At 43.8% G+C, this 12,832-nt stretch overlaps 1 protein-coding gene across 2 annotated transcripts in view; it reads right to left on the reverse strand.

Moving 5' to 3' along the window:
• The window catches only part of LOC105467755 (zinc finger CCCH-type containing 7A), a 49,845-nt gene that overhangs the window by 18,697 nt on the left and 18,316 nt on the right, over positions 1 to 12,832 (reverse strand). For both annotated transcript variants that reach the window (XM_071084128.1, XM_011717450.2), the window contains 7 exons: positions 10,464 to 10,661; positions 7,122 to 7,280; positions 6,821 to 6,901; positions 6,689 to 6,727; positions 5,332 to 5,365; positions 4,585 to 4,868; positions 833 to 1,037 (listed from right to left, as the gene is read on the reverse strand). In XM_071084128.1, the coding sequence (XP_070940229.1) occupies positions 833 to 1,037; positions 4,585 to 4,868; positions 5,332 to 5,365; positions 6,689 to 6,727; positions 6,821 to 6,901; positions 7,122 to 7,280; positions 10,464 to 10,661 (1,000 nt within the window). The remainder of the gene's footprint in view (positions 1 to 832; positions 1,038 to 4,584; positions 4,869 to 5,331; positions 5,366 to 6,688; positions 6,728 to 6,820; positions 6,902 to 7,121; positions 7,281 to 10,463; positions 10,662 to 12,832) is intronic.

Raw genomic sequence — 12,832 nt, forward strand, 5'->3', positions numbered from 1 at the left:
ACAGGGTTTCACCATGTTGCCCAGACTGGTCTCAAACTCCTCAGGCTGGTCTCAAACCCCTGAGCTCAAGGGATCCTCCTGCCTCGGCCTCCCAAAGTGCTGGGATTACAGGTGTGAGCCACCGCGCCTGGCCTGCTTTCTTTTTCTTAGTCTAGCACTCAATTATTTTCTCTCTGCCCTTCTGTCTCCCATATATTTTAATTTCTTCCATTGTAAATCTTTAAGTCAATTATGTAAGATTTTTGCCGTTCTAGCCATGTAACAATGCCTTCAAAAAAATATTTTTCTAGTGATTGTTTGTATATATGTTAAACCTAGGATGACAGAAACAGGAGTCAGACCCCAAGCTCAGCAATCTCCTGGAAAGTTAAAGCAGCAGCCACGGTTTGCTGAGCTCCACAGATGAAACCTAAAATAGACACATCTAACTGCTATCATTCTAAACACTGATCTTAAATTAGTGTTTGCCTAGATCAGAATTTAATGGCATAGCCTGTCTCTAAGACCCTTTAAGATGAGATACACCTTTATGGGAGAATACACTAATAGTCATTTCACCCCCAAAACAATACACTCCCAGCTTAACAAACTATCCTACAGAAACACCAGTGCCACACACATTTCTCTTCTCATGCCTTTGCTCCTGGGTCTCCAGAATGGCATAGCTAAGTCAAGGTAAATTCAAAACTGAAGGCTTAGTCTTTCTATTTTTAGCTACAATGAAAATAATTCATGTATCTGCTACCTAGAGTCAGTTAAATAATGGCCAAACAAACATTTTCATTTTGAGAAAATTAACTGCAATTGTTTACAATTTACATTTGGTTCTTACCTCGTTTGGATTCACTCATTGAAAATGAATTTAAAGAAGAACAAAAATCTTCTAAGGATGAAGTCAAAGGTGGATAAAATTCTGAGAAGGAGGGTGGAGGAGCATACCTCGCACCAATGGGTAAGGTTCCTAACAGAGATGCCGAAAAGGGCATGCTAGGAGAGACACTGGCAGTCTGAAGGGGTCCTCTGACTAAAGCTGACGGCTGTGGAAGAAAAAAAGATGTGATTAAAATTCATGAAGCTGTCATGGGTTTGACTGAACTACTTTCAACACCAGCAAATAAAAGCATTATTACACTGGGAGATCATGTTTAGGCCAGGCACGGTGGCCTGTAATCCTAACACTTTGGGAGGCCAAGGCAGGAGGATTGCCTGAGCTCAGGAGTTCGAGACCAGCCTGGGCAACACGGTGAAACCCCATCTCTACTAAAATACAAAAAGTTGGCTGTGCATGGCAGCGTGTGCCTGTAGTCCCAGCTACTTGGGAGGCTGAGGCAGGAGAATTGTTTGAACCCAGGAGGCGGAGCTTGCAGTGAGCCAAGATCATACAACTGCACTACAGCCTGGGCAACCGAGCAAGACTCCATCTCCAAGAAAAACAAAGTTTAAATCAGAATCAAGATTCGTTTAAAACTATTTTACCTACAGAACTTCTTTTCAAGAACAATTTTTAAAAACAATCAAGGTGGGATATCTAACTTTTTTTTTTGAGACACAGGCTCACTCTGTCACCCAGGCTGGAGTACAGTGGCACAACCTCGGCTCACTGCAACCTCTGCCTTCCCAGTTAAAGCAATTCTCCTGCCTCAGCCTCCTGTGTAGCTAGCTGGGATTACAGGCATGTGCCACCACGCCCGGCTCATTTTTGGTTTTTTTTTTTTTTTTTTTTTTTGAGACGGAGTCTGGCTCTGTCACCCAGGCTGGAGTGCAGTGGCGCGATCTCGGCTCACTGCAAGCTCCACCTCCCGGGTTTACGCCATTCTCCTGCCTCAGCCTCCCGAGTAGCTGGGACTACAGGCGCCCGCCACCTCGCCCGGCTAGTTTTTTGTATTTTTTAGTAGAGACGGGGTTTCACCGTGTTAGCCAGGATGGTCTCGATCTCCTGACCTCGTGATCCGCCCGTCTCGGCCTCCCAAAGTGCTGAGATTACAGGCTTGAGCCACCGCGCCTGGCCTCATTTTTGTATTTTTAATAGAGACAGGGTTTCGCCATGTTGGCCAGGCTGGTCTCAAACTCCCGACCTCAACTGATTCACCCACCTTGGACTCCCAAAGTGCTGGGATTACAAGCATGAGCCACTGCACCAGGCCAGATGTCTAACATTTTAATTCAAATGTTACATTCATGTTTCATCTGCAAAACTTCCCTATGCTTCCCTACCCTTACCTGACTATAGGGCTCATAAGAATTTGCATCATATGAGGTTGGGCATGATGGCTCACACCTGTAATCCCAGCACTTTGGGAGGCCGAGGTGGGTGGATCACGAGGTCAGGAGTTCAAGACCAACCTGGCCAAGATAGTGAAACCCCATCTCTACTAAAAATACACAAAAAATTAGCCGGGCGTGGTAGCGGCCGCCTGTAATCTCAGCTGCTCGGGAGGCTGAGGCAGGTAATTGCTTGAATCTGGGAGGTGGAGGTTGCAGTAAGCCAAGATCGCGCCACTGCACTCCAGCCTGAGCGACAGAGTGAGACTCCATCTCAAAAAAAAAAAAAAAATTTGCATCATTAAAGAGGAATTGTGGGATATATGTGGTGCAGCAGGAGGACAGGTGATCCAGAGACGGGAGCTGGAGAACCCCATGAAGATTGGGACAACCTCTCTGGAGGTGTGAACTTACAACTGGACAAGAACATACAACTCTAACCTCCCCAGGCCCCATCAAAGCTGCAACTCACTGAGAGCTTCCACGCACCTTACATTATGGTATCATAGGCTATCTATTTGGTTCTTAAAACAGCTCTCTCAGATACATCCTACTGTGATAACCATCATACAGATGAGGGAAATGATGTACTATGGTGAAGTAACTTGCCCAGTATCGCAGAGCTGGTAAGAATCAAACCCAGCTCTGTCAGCCTTTTGCACACTGACACCATCTATTTCACCAGCCCTGGAAACCAGCTTGGAATGTCTCCCTCTCATCACTATCATCCTACCACTGCTGCTACTAAATTATTATACTTTATAGAAGGGGTCAGAAAAGTCTTTTTTTTTTTTTTTTTTTTTTTGAGAGAGTCTTGCTCTGTCACCCAGGGTGGAGTGCAGCGGTGTGATCTTGGCTCACTGCAACCTCCACCTCCCGGGCTCAAGTGATTCTCTTGCCTCAACCACCCAAGTAGCTGGGATTACAGATGTGCACCACCATGCCCAGCTAATTTCTATAATTTTTGGTGGAGGTAGAGTTTTGCCATGTTGGCCAGGCTGTTCTCAAACTCCTGGTGATCTGCCCGCCTCAGCCTCCCAAAGTGCTGTGATTACAGGCATGCACCACTGCACCCAGCAAAAAAGTCTTTCTATACAGGGATGGATACTAAGTATTTTAGGCTCTGTAGGCCACATGGTCCCTCTTGCAAGGACTCAACTATGCTGTTGCAGTGCAAAAGCAGCCACAGACAGCACATAAAATGAGTAGTCACTGATGTGTTACAGTAAAACTTTACTTATGGACCCTGAAATTGGAATGTCATGTAATTTTATTGACTGACTGAGACAGGGTCTCACTGTGTTGCCCAGGCTAGAGTGCATGGCACAATCAGTGCTCACTACAGCCTAAACATCCTGGGCGAAAGTGATCCTCTCCTCTCAGCCTTCCAAGCAGTGGGACCATAGGCACGCACCACCATGCCAGGCTGTTTTTAATTTTTTGTAGAGACGTGGCCTTGCTATGGTTACCCAGGCTAGTTTCAAATAATTTCCACATCACAAAATATTATTCTCTTTTTTTGTTCTTCTCTCAACCATTTAAGAATTGTAAAAAATATTCTTAGTTTGCAAGCCACACAAAAACAGGTAATAGGCCAGATTGAGCCTGTGGGCTATAGTTGGCTGAACCCTGCTTTAAAATATGTGGTTGCTAGAGTATTTTCTTTAAGAATAAGAAGTCCTGAGGCCAGGCGCGGTGGCTCACACCTGTAATCCCAGCACTTAGGGAGCCCGAGGTGGGTGGATCACAAGGTCAGGAGATCAAGACCATTCTGGCTAACACGGTGAAACCCCATCTCTACTAAAAATACAAAAAAATTAGCCGGGCGTGGTGGCGGGTGCCTGTAGTCCCAGCTACTCAGGAAGCTGAGGCAGGAGAATGGTGTGAACCCAGGAGGTGGAGCTTGCAGTGAGACGAGATTGCACCATTGCACTCCAGCCTGGGCAACAGAGCGAGACTCCGTCTCAAAAAAATAAATAAATAAATAAAAAGAATAAGAAGTCCTTAATCTATATAATTCATTTTTTCTTAAATACAAAATGCCTATTATTTATCAGAATGTTTTATTTGCCCTTTCTATAATATGTGATCCCAATATGAATTGGAAAAAAATTGGCTAATTACTAGATAGCATTATTTCTTTTACTTCAAAACGATCAAATTAACCAGTTCCATTAGACAAGAATAAAAGTAACTTTCAAGGTTAGAACAAACCCCAAATTCAGCCTATATGCAATACTGAAAAAGTCTATCAAGTTATATTACAATTTTAAAAAAGTCAACCCTGTCTTCGGAAGAAACTTGAGTAACACTGAAACTTACCATAACAGTTTCATTAGTTTCAGGTGCAGAATCAAGGAGGTCATCTAGTTCATCTCCAAGGACCATATCTCCATCATCTAGAAAAGCTTCCGGCATAGTGAAGGGCATCTTTCCTCCATTTGCCAGCACTGCAGATGGCAGAGTGCTCTCTTCCACTTGCAGTGGCAGAATAGAAGTTAAGGGCATAACAGGAACTGAGGCCAGCTCACTTCCAACTTCATGAGAGAAACTGGGTGCGGGTAAAGAGACAACAGGAACTGCTTCTTGCCTTGGAGTTAATAAATCTGTAACACAGATGGAAATGTACTCAGTCACTTTCATTGTTCTTACATAATAATAGCATTAATCCCCAATAGTAGAGATATGAAGATGAAAATATGAAGGCAATTATAAAAATAATAAAACCGACAGTATACTAAAGCAATCCCAAATAGATACAGTCACTTGTGAAAACTTATCCTTCTTTCACAAAATGCCTGTACCTCTTTTTGGGCACAGCTGTCAGACAGCAGCAAGGCCACCGGGGGTGTCAGTGGTTGCTTACTAACATCCAACGCTTATCAGTCACTCACTGGCACATCCAAAGGCATAAAGGGAGTGTTGGAAATCATTCTCACTTTAATATTAATACATTAATATGAATATAACCACACAGCAATATTATTTGACAACAATACATCACACACAAAGACATCAGGTACAAAGCTGGCACTCTTCAAATTGTTAAGATGATATGTGAAAACATACCTGGCTCAATATCTTCCACAGAATGGTTCAAAGCCTAGAAATTAAACAAAACAATAGGTCATAATATTTTCAGGACTCTAAGGCATAAAACAATTGGTAAAACTCACCCTAAGCCGGGCACAGTGGCTCACGCCTGGAATCCCAGCACCTGGGGAGGCCCACACAGGCAGATCACGAGATCAGGAGTTTGAGACCAGCCTGGCCAACATGGTGAAACCCCGTCTCTACTAAAATTACAAAAATTAGCCAGGTGTGGTGGCGGGTGTCTGTAATCCCAGCTACTCAAGAGGCTGAGGCAGGAGAACTGCTTGAACCCGGGAGTTGGAGGCTGCAGTGAGCTGAGATAGCGCCACTGCACTCCAGCCTAGGTGACAGAGCAAGACTGTGTCTCGGAAAAAAAAAAAAAAAAAAAAGAAAAAAAAACTCACCCTGAGAGCAATGCATGTTTCCACAGAAAATCAACTCCCAATTAACATCCAAGAAATGAATGGAACACACAAACCTGTATATACGTGGTGTTAGATGAGGTGCTGGTCTAGCAGTGCTGCCACTTATTTCTTGTGGACCAGCATTTCTCAAAGGCTATTCAGCAAAATACCAGGGACTAATTTGGCCACCATTCACTGTCCAACTCACAATAGCCATTAGCATCCTAATAGCCCCAAGAAGACTTACTTTAAAATTAAAAACAAAAGAGAAACAAAAACAAAAACCCACAAAAACCTTTGTTAATTTTATCACAAATGACTCCCAAAACTAGTATTTGGCCCTGAACCACTCTTATCGCACTGAAACCTAACATCTATTAACATCCTATAAAATGCCCCACTGGAGCATTCAGGAAATGCTGGTTACAGCTAAAATATATTACTTGAGTTGGAGATGTTCTTTTGTAAAGTGACTGCAAGTGGCCAGAAGAGGTGGCTCACGCCTGTAATCCCAGCATTTTGGGAGGCCAAGGCAGGAGGAATACTTGAGCTCAGGAGTTTGAGGCCAGCCTGGGCAACATGGTGAAACCCCATTGCTACAAAAAATACAAAAATTTGCCAGGCATGGTGGTATGTGCCTGTGGTCCCAGCTACTCGGGAGGCTGAGGTGGAAGGATCACTTGAGCCCAAGGAGGTGGAGCTTGCAGTGAGCCAAGATCAGGACACTGCACTCCAGCCTGGGCAACAGAGCAAGACTCTGTCTCAAAAAAATAAATAAATGAAGTGACAGGAAGCTATGGCCAATTTCATGTTTGAAGAATTAAAAAGGTTACCAAAATAAACACACGCCAAAAATACTAAAAGCAGAATTGCTCCCATCCTTCTCTTTAAAAAACAAATTATAATTTTGACAGAAAAAATAACTTTACCTTGGTAGCCCCATCCCCAGGAACTGATTTTAATGAGAGCTGAAATAAAATAAAGACACTAATTTAAAAACAGAACTGACTCCAAGTTATAAAACAAAATGAAAACACCTTATGGAGAGAACACCGGCTTACCTCAGCTCTGACATATGCTTTTCTTATTTTAAATCCCAATTTCTGAGCTAGTTCTTGAGTTAGTTTTATTACATGCTCATCCTGAAAAAAATAAGTATATATAATTCACAAAGGGTTATATTTCCTAACTGTCAAGAAGAATAAACAAAACAGTGAAGTTTCCCATCAAGACACCTGCTTCATTAGCAATTATACCCAACTGAAGCAGGTTGATGGATGCCTCGAAAATATAACTCTTTAAATGCCATTTATTATGATGTAAATGGTTATGATGTAAACAAATAAACTATAAATTCCATACCTGAGGCACTGCTAAGGAGCACTTTGCTACAGCATCATAAGCCTTTTTGTATCTTCCTAAATCACTTAAAGCCTTAGATTTCCGATACAGAGCTTTGCAGTTACTGGCATTAAAACTGAGTACTATATTGCAGTCCTCCAAAACTTTATCATGGAAACCCTGGGGTGTAAGACCAAAGAATAAAGTCAGCAATCAAACAATTCATTTCTTGCACTGAAGACTTCCTGGAATGTAAACAAATTAATACCCCTTCCTATCACCCTCCCTCTAAACTCCAAGTTAGCAGTATTACTTTTATTTTTTTAATTATTTTACGAAATTTCAAATACACAGAAGTAGAAAAGAATATCATGAATACCCATATACCCACCATCCAGGTCAGACAAATGCTAATATTTGGCCAGAAAGTCCCCAGATCTTCAAGAAATAAAGCTTTCCAGACCTAACTGATGTCCCCAGGTGTCCCTCTTCTATTCTCAACTCTGTAGTTACCCTTTTCTGGAGCACATTAAGATGTCAAAGAGAAACGTAACTCCAAACAGCTAACTGATGAGGAATATATTACTAAAACAATGAATGCTCTTTAACAAAGAGCTAGGTGACAACATGATATTTGTCCTTTTTTTTTTTTTTTTTTGAGATGGAGTCTCACTTTGTCAACCAGGCTGGAGTGCAGTGGCGGGCTCTCGGCTCACTGCAAGCTCCGCCTCCCGGATTCCTACCATTCTCCTGCCTCAGCCTCCGGAGTAGCTGGGACTATAGGCGCCCACCACCATGCCCGGCTAATTTTTTGTATTTTTAGTAGAGACAGGGTTTCACTGTATTAGCCAGGATGGTCTTGGTCTCCTGACCTCGTGATCCACCCACCTCGGCCTCCCAGAGTGCTGGGATTACAGGCGTGAGCCACCGCGCCCGGATGGATATTTTTCTTAAATTCAGGGTTATATTTTACTGAATGTCCACAGTGAAAATTAAAAGCACTTTGGGCTGGGCACAGTGGCTCATGGCTATAGTCTCAGCACTCTGGGAGGCAGAAGTGGGTGGATCACCTGAGGTCAGGAGTTCGACACCAGCCTAGCCAAGATGGTGAAACCCCATCTCTACTAAAAATACAAAAATTAGCCAGGCAAGGTGGTGGGCATCTGTAATCCCAGCTACTTGGGAGGCTGAAGCAGGAAAATTACCTGAGCCCGGGAGGTGGAGGATAGAGTAAGCCAAGATTGTGCCACTGTATTCCAGCCTGGGCAACAGAGTGAGACTCCATCTCAAAAATTTTAAAAAGGTGTCTGGGCATGGTGGTTCATGCCTGTAATCCCAGCACTTGTGGGAGGCTGAGACAGGCAGATTACCTGAGGTCAGGAGTTCGAGACTAGCCTGACCAACATGGAGAACCTCCGTCTCTACTAAAAATACAAAATTAGCCGGGCGTGGTGGTGCATGCCTGTAATCTCAGCTACTCGGGAGGCTGAGGCAGGAGAATCACTTGAACCCAGAAGGCAGAGGTTACCGTGAGCCAAGATTGTGCCACTGTACTCCAGCCTGGGCAACAAGAGTGAAAGTCTGCCTCAAAAAAAAAAAAAAAAAAAAAAGTTTTAAAAGGAAAAAAAAAGAAAAGAAAAAAAAAACCACTTCAAAAGCTTTTTAAGCTTAAAAATGTGAAAAGCTAGTGTGAATTCCTGTGAAGACTAATTACTATTTCGTGACTAAGAACAAAAAACACTCGTAAGAGTGTTTTTTTACAAAGAGTGTTTTATAACATCTACTGGATCTTGACTAAGATGTTAAATGTGAACACGGATACCTGAAAGACACATTGACCTGTGAAGACCTGTATCTTCCCAGGATGACTTTTTTATAAACAGACACACCCTCAAAAGCCATACTCAAATGAGAATTGTCAAGGACCAGTAACTAAGAAACAAATTATTTCTTAAATCCCTAACTTTTTGTCCAAAACTAATTTTTATTTTTTTATTTTACTTTATTTTTTGAGATGAAGTCTTGCTCTGTCGCCCAGGCTGGAGTACAGTGGTGCAATCTCGGCTCACTGCAACCTCCGCCTCACGGGTTCAAGTGATTCTCCTGCCTCAGCCTCCTGAGTAGCTGGGACTACAGGCACGTGCCACTGTGCCCAGCTGATTTTCGTATGTTTAGTAGAGACGGGGTTTCACCATATTGGCCAGGCTGGTCTCGAACTCCTGACCTCATGATCTACCCACCTTGGCCTCCCAAAGTGCTGGGATTACAGGCGTGAGCTACCGCACCCAGCCAATCCAAAGCTAACTTTTAAAAGCCTCACGTCACTCCAAAAGCAGGTAATACGACTTTCTTAAAAACTTAGTTTAAGAAACTGACTTTTTATTGGGCCGGGTGCAGTGGCTCACACCTGTAATCCCAACACTTTGGGAGGCCGAGGCGGGTGGATCACAAGGTCAGGAGTTCAAGACCAGCCTGGCCAACATGGTGAAACCCTGTCTCTAATAAAAATACAAAAATTAGCTGGGCATGGTGGTGGGCACCTATAATCCCAGCTACTCAGGAGGCTGAGGCAGAGAAGTGCTTGAACCCAGGAGGTGGAGGTTGCAGTGAGCCGAGATCACACCACTGCACTCCAGCCTGGGTGACTGAGCGAGACTCTGTCTCAAAAAAAAAAAAAAAAGCCGGGCGCGGTGGCTCAAGCCTGTAATCCCAGCACTTTGGGAGGCCGAGACGGGCGGATCACGAGGTCAGGAGATCGAGACCATCCTGGCTAACACGGTGAAACCCTGTCTCTACTAAAAATACAAAAAAAAACTAGCCAGGCGAGGTGGCGGCGCCTGTAGTCCCAGCTACTCGAGAGGCTGAGACAGGAGAATGGCGTAAACCTGGGAGGCGGAGCTTGCAGTGAGCTAAGATCCGGCCACTGCACTCCAGCCCGGGCAACAGAGCCAGACTCCGTCTCAAAAAAAAAAAAAAAAAAAAAGAAAGAAATTGACTTTTTATTAATGTACTAAGTCATTGAAAAAATTCTTTTCACTCTAGAAACATCACTTTAAAAATTACAACTCCGCCAGGCGCGGTGGCTCACGCCTGTAATCCCAGCACTTTGGGAGGCCGAGGCGAGCAGATCACAAGGTCAGGAGATCGAGACCACGGTGAAACCCCGTCTCTACTAAAAATACAAAAAATTAGCCGGGCGCGGTGAAGGGCGCCTGTAGTCCCAGCTACTCAGGAGGCTGAGGCAGGAGAATGGTGTGAACCTGGGAGGCGGAGCTTGCAGTGAGCCAAGATCGTGCCACTGCACTCCAGCCTGGGCGACAGAGCGAGACTCCATCTCAAAAAAGAAAAAAAATTACAACTCACCATATTAGAATAGCAGGCAATACGATTTATATATAGTTTTTCAATTATTTCTTTGGGGATTAAAATTTCTTCAGATTTTGCATAATCAGCTATATTCAAAGCTTCCGTGTACTGGCTTATTGAGTTGTTCCAATCACGTTCCCGATAAACGTCATTTCCTTCATTAAAAAGATTTCTCACGAGAGCATGCAAATATACCTAAAAAAGAGAAAGTTACCACTTGAAGTCTTCTATCAAACAAGATAAGGCATAAGTAATTTTTAATTTTTATACCTAAAACTTCACAGGAAACAATGTGACAGAACAGCAGCATTGCTCTAAGAAATTGTGAGATGCCCGAGTCACTGCTATCTCAGCTAGGTATTATATCTTGCTTGCTTTTTCAAGGAGAAATTCAATTTCTCACTATTAAGAAACAGCAAAAGTACCCTATAAATATTTGTTCACATCTCCAATTCTGTTCCTACTAGAGAAACGAAGTGGAAGCCCCAGGTCAAAGAGAGTGAATAGCTTAAGGCTTTTGAGCAGTGTTTCCAAACTGCCTTCGAAAAAGGCCACGATGAAAAATGGTTCTAGTGGTTTTCTTTACACTCCATATTGGTCAGGCTGGTCTCGAACTCCTGACCTCATGATCCACCCACCTGGGTAGTGTGTGTGCATGTGTACACGTGTGGTTACACATGCACATGTATGTAAAATCTACCAATTTCTAGGTGGAAAATGGTATTATTTTGTGTTTTTATGTTTTTTTTTTTTAATGGTATCCTCTTTGTATTTGCATGTCTTTACCAGTGAAATTGAACTATTCCACATTTTTATGGACCCCTTGTATTTCTTTTTCTGTAAATTGCTCATGTCATTTACTGATTTGGGGGGAGGGGGATGTTAAACTTTTTTCTTTTTTTTTTTTTTTTTTTTTTTTTTTGAGACGGAGTCTCGCTCTGTCGCCCAGGCTGGAGTGCAGTGGCGCGATCTCGGCTCACTGCAAGCTCCGCCTCCTGGGTTTACGCCATTCTCCTGCCTCAGCCTCCTGAGTAGCTGGGACTACAGGCGCCCGCCACCGCGCCCAGCTAATTTTTTGTATTTTTAGTAGAGACGGGGTTTCACCGTGGTCTCGATCTCCTGACCTTGTGATCCACCCGCCTCGGCCTCCCAAAGTGCTGGGATTACAGGCGTGAGCCACCGCGCCCGGCCAAACTTTTTTCTTATCAAGTAAGTACATATATTCTTTTAGCATGTACAAAAGTTTGTCATTTTCCTTCATTATTTCTATCATGCTTTAGTTTAGTTCTGAGTCTCACTCTGGCACCCAGGCTGGAGTGCAGTGGCACGATCTCAACTCACTGTAACTTCACTTCCTGCGTTCGAATGATTCTTGGTGTCTCAGCCTCCTGAGTAGCTGGGATTACAGGCACCTGCCACCACACTTGGCTAATTTTTTTGTATCTTTAGTAGAGATGGGGTTTTGCCATGTTGCCCAGGCTAGTCTCAAACTCCTGGCCTCAAGTGATCCACCCTCTTCAGCCTCCGAAAGTGCTGGGATTACAGGTATAAGCCACCACGCCTCGCCATATTTTCGTATTTTAAAAGCCCTTTTTCTTTTTTTTTTTTTTTTTTTTTTTTTTTGAGACGGAGTCTCGCTCTGTCGCCCAGGCTGGAGTGCAGTGGCCGGGTCTCAGCTCACTGCAAGCTCCGCCTCCCGGGTTCACGCCATTCTCCTGCCTCAGCCTCCGGAGTAGCTGGGACTACAGGCGCCCGCCACCTCGCCCGGCTAGTTTTTTGTATTTTTAGTAGAGACGGGGTTTCACCATGTTAGGCAGGATGGTCTCGATCTCCTGACCTTGTGATCCGCCCGTCTCGGCCTCCCAAAGTGCTGGGATTACAGGCTTGAGCCACCGCGCCCGGCCTAAAAGCCCTTTTTCAACACAAGATCAGAAAAATATTCAACTTGTTTTGTCTCATTTTATGAATTCCTGTCTAAGCTGATTAAATCATTTAAAAGACGGGACAGATCAACTATTAACAATCAGTGTAACTCGTGACATGCCACTTAGCATCTTTAAACCCCAGTTCCACATGTGCAAAACGAAACAACTGTTACAGTTTATTTCTGGCTGTAATACTTTTTTATTCTAAATCTGTTTGTAGAGAGGGAAGGAATAAGAGAGAAGAAAAGGGGAGGAGGGAGAGAGGCAGCAAGAAAGTGACATTTAGAGGCCTCAAAACCCTCAGAGGATAAAAAACACAGGTGAACCAACAGTTAGTAGAGACAAGAGTCTGCAGTCAAAGTCCCAATGAACTGGGCTTTCTCCCTGTTCCTAACTAGTAGCTCACTAGTTCTTCCCTCTTGGTATCCAGTTCCCCTTTGC

Source organism: Macaca nemestrina, chromosome 18, assembly GCF_043159975.1.
Source record: "Macaca nemestrina isolate mMacNem1 chromosome 18, mMacNem.hap1, whole genome shotgun sequence".
Taxonomy (NCBI): Eukaryota; Metazoa; Chordata; class Mammalia; order Primates; family Cercopithecidae; genus Macaca; species Macaca nemestrina.